At 37.3% G+C, this 7,124-nt stretch overlaps 1 protein-coding gene across 1 annotated transcript; it reads left to right on the forward strand.

The window, feature by feature from the left end:
• The first annotated feature begins 1,413 nt into the window (after positions 1-1,413).
• On the forward strand, positions 1,414-2,346 carry LOC149205874 (cyclic phosphodiesterase-like). Its single transcript, XM_089395199.1, has 2 exons — positions 1,414-1,797; positions 1,885-2,346. The coding sequence occupies exons 1-2, from the start codon at positions 1,513-1,515 to the stop codon at positions 2,161-2,163; spliced, it is 564 nt and encodes a 187-aa protein (XP_089251325.1). The 5' UTR covers positions 1,414-1,512; the 3' UTR covers positions 2,164-2,346.
• The last annotated feature ends 4,778 nt before the right edge of the window (positions 2,347-7,124 follow it).

Raw genomic sequence — 7,124 nt, forward strand, 5'->3', positions numbered from 1 at the left:
TGTATATGTGCTAGAATCTAATATCTTGGAAATGAGCTTTTAGATCCTCAATTCCGTGTTACCACATTGCTAGATTTAAAACCTCAAGGTGAGCCTCTCCTTACAACCAATCAATAACACATTTTGAATCACCAAGAATGAGGGTATGTTTTATGTTTTTTAGTTTGGCAAGTGTCATGAGTGCCCAAACAACAATCAATTATGCTTTGGTATTTGTTCCAGGGCCAAGACCAATTCCGAAATAGACTGCTCTATTATTTGTCATCCTTATCAGGCTCCCTTCTCCATAAACCTTCTCTTAAGTTGCTCCATCAAAGAAGCCCAGTGGAAAGTCCCATTGAATGGAAGGATAATGTGCTCTTCTATGACATTTTCTTTTCTAGAGAGGAAGATATTCCCTGAAATAGGAGATGATCTTTGAGACCTGAAGCGGAATACATAACCGATCATCTCTAAAGATAACTTTATTTCTTAGCAACCATATTCCCCAAGCGATAAATATAGGTAGGGTACAAAGTTGATTACATTTCCCTCGCCCATATGTAAAGTGTTTCTGCAAAGGAGATCCGCTTCAAATCTTCTTTGATGTATAAGATTTGTAGGACAAAAGACCAAATTTCCTATGCAACTATACAATTTATTATAAGATTATCAGTAGTCTCTTCGTGCTGTTTGCAAAGGCCACAACTGCAAAGGCCCTAAAAACCTCTTTTTTGGAGGTTTTCTCTAGTCAATATTTTGTTGTGAAGGACTAGCCACATGAAACATCTTAACTTATTTAGGATATACCATTTCCAGATGAATTTATACCAACATTTGTCAACTGATATGATTTGTGAATGAGCTATGCTTCATAGACTAATCTGGTTGTGATCTTTCTAACTCAGTTCCAAACGAGAGAGTTCCTATAATTATTTAATCTTACTCCATTGAGATCAATCTCTTTGATGAAAAGTTTCCATTCTTCCATTAATATGCCAACCTTCTAAGTCCGTTCGCATCATGTTCAACAATTCTCAATGCTTGGTATATAGGAGTCACAATGTCCTGGTATGTATCGAGATCCAGTTTATTTTTTCGCTGCTACATGATCAGGTACCACTTTGCTCCATATCTCTGAATATTAGTTTACTATTATAGTGCCTAATGTACATGCATTTCCGTATAAGATTTACATGTTCCAGTATGTTATATGGCAGAAGCAAAATTTTGCTTTTATTTTCCCTATTCCATACATTTTCTGTATTATATTAATATAAAACCTTCAAAGTCCGTTGTGGACAGCCAATAGTCCGCTTAAAAGCTCCAATAAAGTCTTACTCTTAAGGTTATGGTCACCCTCCTACCACTCTACTTCCTAGAAGCATCCTTATCTTCATCAAAATATAGATATTTTGCAACAATATTTCCTTGAAGCGATTTTGTTTTCCTTAAAATATAATTTTTTTTAGCCCAAATCCAAACGTTTGAGGACGCTCACGTGCTCCATGAGGTAGCGAGTTAGTTACAGGCATGACGGAAGAGTTGGGGATGTACTCTGTGTGGGCAATGCCGCCGCCTGAGCGCAGAGAGGAATTTGTTAAGCTGATGAATGAGCTCAGGAGCGAATTTGGAGGGCCCTCATTTGAACCCCATGTGACCGTAGTAGGCGTCCAGAGGCTGACAAAATCCCAGGCCTGTGCAAATCTGGAAGCCGCATGCAGGGCCGTGGCACCTTACACTTGCCGCCTTAACCAAGTGGCACGCGGCACCCACCTCTCCCAGTGCGTTTATATTCTTGTCCAGCCAACACCGGAGGTACTAGGTTCGAATCCCCACACCTCACTAGTCGATCACATGTTCGAATCCCCGACTTATTGTGTCTTCTGTTGCTGTATTGTGTAGGTTATGCAGGCGAATGTGCTGGCCAAGCGTTGTTTCGGCTTATCCGCAAACCCTCTCGAGTCTTACATGCCGCATATGAGTCTTGTGTATGGGGATTTGCCTGACGACGAGAAGGAGAAGGCAAAGGTTAAGGCGCAGGCTAAATTCGATGACCTTATCCGCAACACGGAATTCCAGGTCTCCAGCTTGTGCTTGTACTCGACAGATCCTGAAGATAATTCCCTCACCTCATGGCATAAGGTGGCAGAATGTGATCTTAAAGCCTGCTCTGAGAAGTAGCAGTAATGTATGTATGTATCGGCTGAAATCTCTGCGCTTAAATAAATTTTAGCCGGATCAGCTTACTGATGCCGTTAATAAATTTTAACCTGATCAGCTTATTGACGCCCCTATAAATTTATGCCCTTGAAACCTATGTTATTTTAGTGAGCAGTTGATAATCTATATAGTATTTTGATGTTATTATTCTGTTTGACAGCCAGATTAGTTGCCCTAACCAATAAAATTTACAGAGAATAGCCTGGTTACTCTGGGTTCGCACTGGACTCTCTTGAAAGAGAAATTGCATTATCAGTCAGATAAATTTGCAATAAGCCATTTATTAGTTAAAGAACACAGGAAAAGTTGATATTCTAGTGGGATCTGCACGATTATTTCGAAGCTAATGAGCAGTCGGAATGCCCATCTGAGGTAAGTGCAGGGGTAGAGTAAAGGTCGATCATTTTTCCATTTGGAAATTTTGATTTTCTGTATATGTTTGTTGCATATATGCTATTTTTTTTATAGCCTGGACATCAGGCATCCCGAGGCTCATTAAACCGTGGAATGGAAGGCTCCGTATTGCAATGAAAGCCGTGGGAATGGAAGGCTCCCTTATGTAAATGAAATTGGTGGAATTTGTCATTTTCATTTTTAATTTATATCATAGGAATTTTTGAATCATTTTTTAGGGTGGAAATAGATTTAGTATTATCAAAATATTTTGGGGACATTGGGCATCTAAAATCTTTCTCTGGAAGTGTGATAAGATTTTATCTGGAAGTGTGACAGTTATCAAAGCTGTAACCCAGATTTCCCAAATTTCTGCTGGATTTTGTCAAAATCTTGATAACACAAAAAGGTCCATACCCTTACATTTCGGTGCTCTTAGGAACTTGTGACTTGGTAAGAGTTGGCGCCAAGGTTGTAGATCAATATGATAGGAATCCAATATTGAAATGTAATTGGATAATATAAAAAGTCCATACCCTTGCTTTTTAGTGCTTTTAGGAACTTGTGACTTGGTAAGTGTTGACTCCAAGGTTGTAGATCAATATTATGAGGAATTTGTGTCTTGGCAAGAGTTAGTCACAAGGTTGATACATTTTGGAAACACATCTTATTGGCATATCTCTCATCAACCTCTCATCAAGCCTTATCACAATAGGCCAAATACAGACTTTACCTCATCACAATAGGCCAAATACAAACTTTACCCAGCTGATTTTGAACCTGTATCCTCCAAAAAGTAAACACATTTTTTTAACCATTAAACCTACAACTTAAATTGTACTACTGCATATGTTTATGAATATTTTTTATGAATAAGGGTTGTAGAGTTGTGATATAGTGACTGATTTCTTTACTTGTAACATAACCCCCTTGTTTAGGTGTTCCCAACTTGAAGAATGGGCATGATCCAGACAATAATTCCATTCATCTAAGCACATGATCCTATTAATCTGTAAATTGAAATAAAGGAAACAGAAAAGATAAGCGAAGCCCCCAGGTTTTCAAAGTTCTTAACTCAGGAAACGTGAAGGATGGCCCTCTTTTAAGTATTGTAAAGCAGTGGGTTCTCATGAATCTTAACTGAAGACAGAGGAAGAAGAATGCATTTTGAAGTGTTGTAATACAGTCCAGCTTTTGTGTGGGGTGTCTTACCTGATAAATTTATAATTAACCATTTGATTAAAGATGTCATTTAATATAATTAAATATGTATCATTTAATATAGCCTTTCAACTTTGAATTATATAGATTAAAAGTGTTCAATATTAAGCTTTAAGAGAGTGAAAAAATAATTTCCATGCTCCGTTGAGAAGTATCAGGAAATACCAATGTTTGGATGAGCTTGCTTTACAGGAAAGGCTGGGTAAGCAATTCTGTATGTATTTACATTTTGTCATTTGGGAAATTGTGTTTGAAATTGTTTTTGTGTTTGTGCGGAGGGAATTAAGTAATTGGGTTGGTTTTGTATTCGATTTCAACTATTACTATTTTAATTTTTAGGTGTTTAACACAAGTCAGTGGAAAGATTTGAACCTCAAATCACTTGATATATAATATTTCATTTTCATGGGCTTGCTAATTGAGCTGCTCTGAAGACTCTGTTTGAAGTTGTTGGTTAAGCAAGTTTGGAAAAATTGTGATAAGTACCTTTTTATTTTGGGTAGGTAGCACAGGCATACTGAAATTCATTTGAACAACAATTCTCTTTTTTAGAACTTTGGTTTTTTTTATGGAATTGTTTTTAGGTGAATTTTTGGATTTTCTAGTGCCGGAATCCGGTGGAAACTTTGATTTGTGTTATTTAAACTGGTTTTTTGACTGTATATATGGATTCAGCACCCTGAAAATCCCCAAGGGCATTTTGAAAATCCCCAAGGGCATTTTGAAAATCCCCAAGGGCATTTTGATTGTGCAGGGATTACCCATTAAACTTGTGATTTCAATAAATTGCTGCTAAATTTTAGAGAAATTTGACTGGAACAACCCACCAAAAAATCTTCCAGCTACACTAAACAATGGTCAAACATATTTCTGGAGGGAGCTCCTGCAAAACCTAAGTTCAGGTTTAGATGCATTCAGGTGCCACAAGTAAAGTAAAGAACTTGTACCGCCGTGATTCACAAACTATGATTTGATGGCCAATTATAATCGTTAGGATTTTGCCCGAGGGCTTCGGCAAAATTAAGATCTGATTAGATGCATTAGGTGCTGTGGTTCATAAATAATAATTGGTTTCCTTGTTGGTAGCTCCGGTTCAAATGATAAAAAGTTTAATCAAATTTGACAAGAAGCATGAGTTAGATTAAAAACTGACTTTAGAGTTATCCTGAGAATGGGTGGTCGTTGATGTCTAAAACATTTTAAAAGGAAAAAACAGGCTAGCTTCTATGGTGTTGTGCCATTTAGCTATGAAGATTACGATATATTGAATGGGAATGTTGCTCGTGTTTGAAAGATATGTTCAATTTATACTTCAATTATTGGTGATCGTAACGTGAATGTCTGAGAATGTGGCAACTTAGTTTGACACCCAAGAAGTGATATATGAGAGTTCCATTTTCACTTTTGTGTTTTTAACCAGCAAGAAAACCCATTTACATTATAGTTGAAAAAGAAATATAATATATTGCATCTCTAAACTTGCATGTTTTTTGCACATGACGTGCATGTTAGGACGGCTGGGGCAGTTGGCTTTCGCACCCCCCAGCCGTGATCGAGTCCTGCGGCGGCCCCTCGCTGGGCGATTTCGAACGGCTACACCGTATTCTGCTGGTTTCGGCCATTCAATCTGCTGGCTTCTGCCATATTCTGCTGGCTTCGGCCATTCAATCTGCTGACTTCGGTCATATTCTGCTGGCTTCGGCCGTATTGTAAAAATATCTGTAGGCTTCGGCCATATGTGGATTTTCTCTCTGAAAAAAACTTGCATGTTTTTTACTTATGCATAGTATGTTATATGTTCATGGATGGCTCTGTTTTGAAATTGCCACATGTCATAATTCCACACATCACCATGGGCCATTTGTATGCATATGTGAGGTTTATGTTGTCACACCGTTATTGTTTAAGGGTTGAGGTCGTAATGCTGGGCACTCGTTTTCTCTCTTTTATAGAGAGAATCAATAATGGTTTTTTTACTTTTTATTTGAAGTAGAATTAAATCTCATGACTTATAAGTGATACCCATTTTACACATCTTAACTATATTTTACTATAAAGTGCATCTCGCTAAATTTTACTAACTCCAGCTACCAGCAATTTATTATCTAGTAAATTTTCTTGCTGTAAATAGATTTGTTGCAAATTTATTGAATAAAATGTCCTTGGAATTTTGAACAAGTAAATAAAATATAAACAAAAGCAAAACAATGAATCCCATAAAAATGCGCACACACAGATTTTGCTTTTCAAATTTGTTGCTTCATTAATTTAGTTATTCAGATTACAAGGGGCTTTCCCAAGTAAGAAAATAAATGCCCATTGAAGAAAAATTACACACAGCAAAACCTGAGTTTTTCAACTAACAAAAACCTCATGCAACTAGATCCGTACAACTTGTATGGCCCGCAATCCTTTTGCTCACGTGTTTGTATTATCTGTTCACCGCACGCAGCTTGTACATTTGTTCTAGTGCACGTGTCCATTGATATCACTGTTGTGCAACACTTGTGGGCATTATATGGATTGTGTTTGCTAATGTTGTTCACACATGTGGCAACCTGCAATCTCCAGCTACAATGTGGCCTTGTATGGATTTCTTTCTAGCTGCAAATTTGTTCAGAAAACAAATTTTCCTTTCTCTACCGCTAGATTTCTCTCTTCTATTGCTTCTTGCTTTCTTTTTCTAGAATTTACACACTTGGATGAATGTCCTTCTCCACCCAATGATTGAGATATCATTGTTTCACTATGTGCTGTACTCACTAATATATTGTTCCCATTAGCCTAATCTTCCTTTTATGAGTTTGAGTTATTGACTAAATCCACAACTCTAATGTCCAAAGTGATTGATCACTGAGATTAGATCTCAACTCACTTGAAAACAACACTTGAGATTCATCTAATTTACTAATGCAAATAACCTTTGTATTTCATTATATTAACTCAATTTTTTTATAAAATGAAATTACTTTAATAATTCATGTAATGAAAGTAATTTGCTAAGATTAAGAGTGATTTGGACAACTTCTACTTGTCTAGACACTTAGGCCTATGTGGAGGTCCCTACCAAATGCTACTATGATCAACACTCCCTCTTAGAGTGGAAGGTACTTCTTGAAGAGCCACCTAGATCAGGGTTTCGCCCTTGTCTTGGCTCAATTTCCCATGCAGCATCCTTCACCAAGGCTTTTCTCCAAACCTCTTGGTATGTTGCCTCCTGAATGATGTTAGTCATGTGTGCTATGTACATTAGAAACTTCTTCGAAGGCCTACTCTCCCTGAATGTGCTCCTAGTAGCCTCAACATGT

Source organism: Pinus tabuliformis, chromosome 1_2 (assembly GCF_031772625.1).
Source record: "Pinus tabuliformis cultivar Carrire ecotype Pingquan chromosome 1_2, CPIR1, whole genome shotgun sequence".
Classification (NCBI taxonomy): Eukaryota; Viridiplantae; Streptophyta; class Pinopsida; order Pinales; family Pinaceae; genus Pinus; species Pinus tabuliformis.

Excerpts from the sequence above, each read along its gene's own strand:
- LOC149205874 (XM_089395199.1), top strand. The coding sequence starts at position 1,513 with ATGACGGAAGAGTTGGGGATGTACTCTGTGTGGGCAATGCCGCCGCCT. Across the intron at positions 1,798-1,884 it reads TTGTCCAGCCAACACCGGAG|GTTATGCAGGCGAATGTGCT; the intron begins GTACTAGGTTCG and ends TGTATTGTGTAG.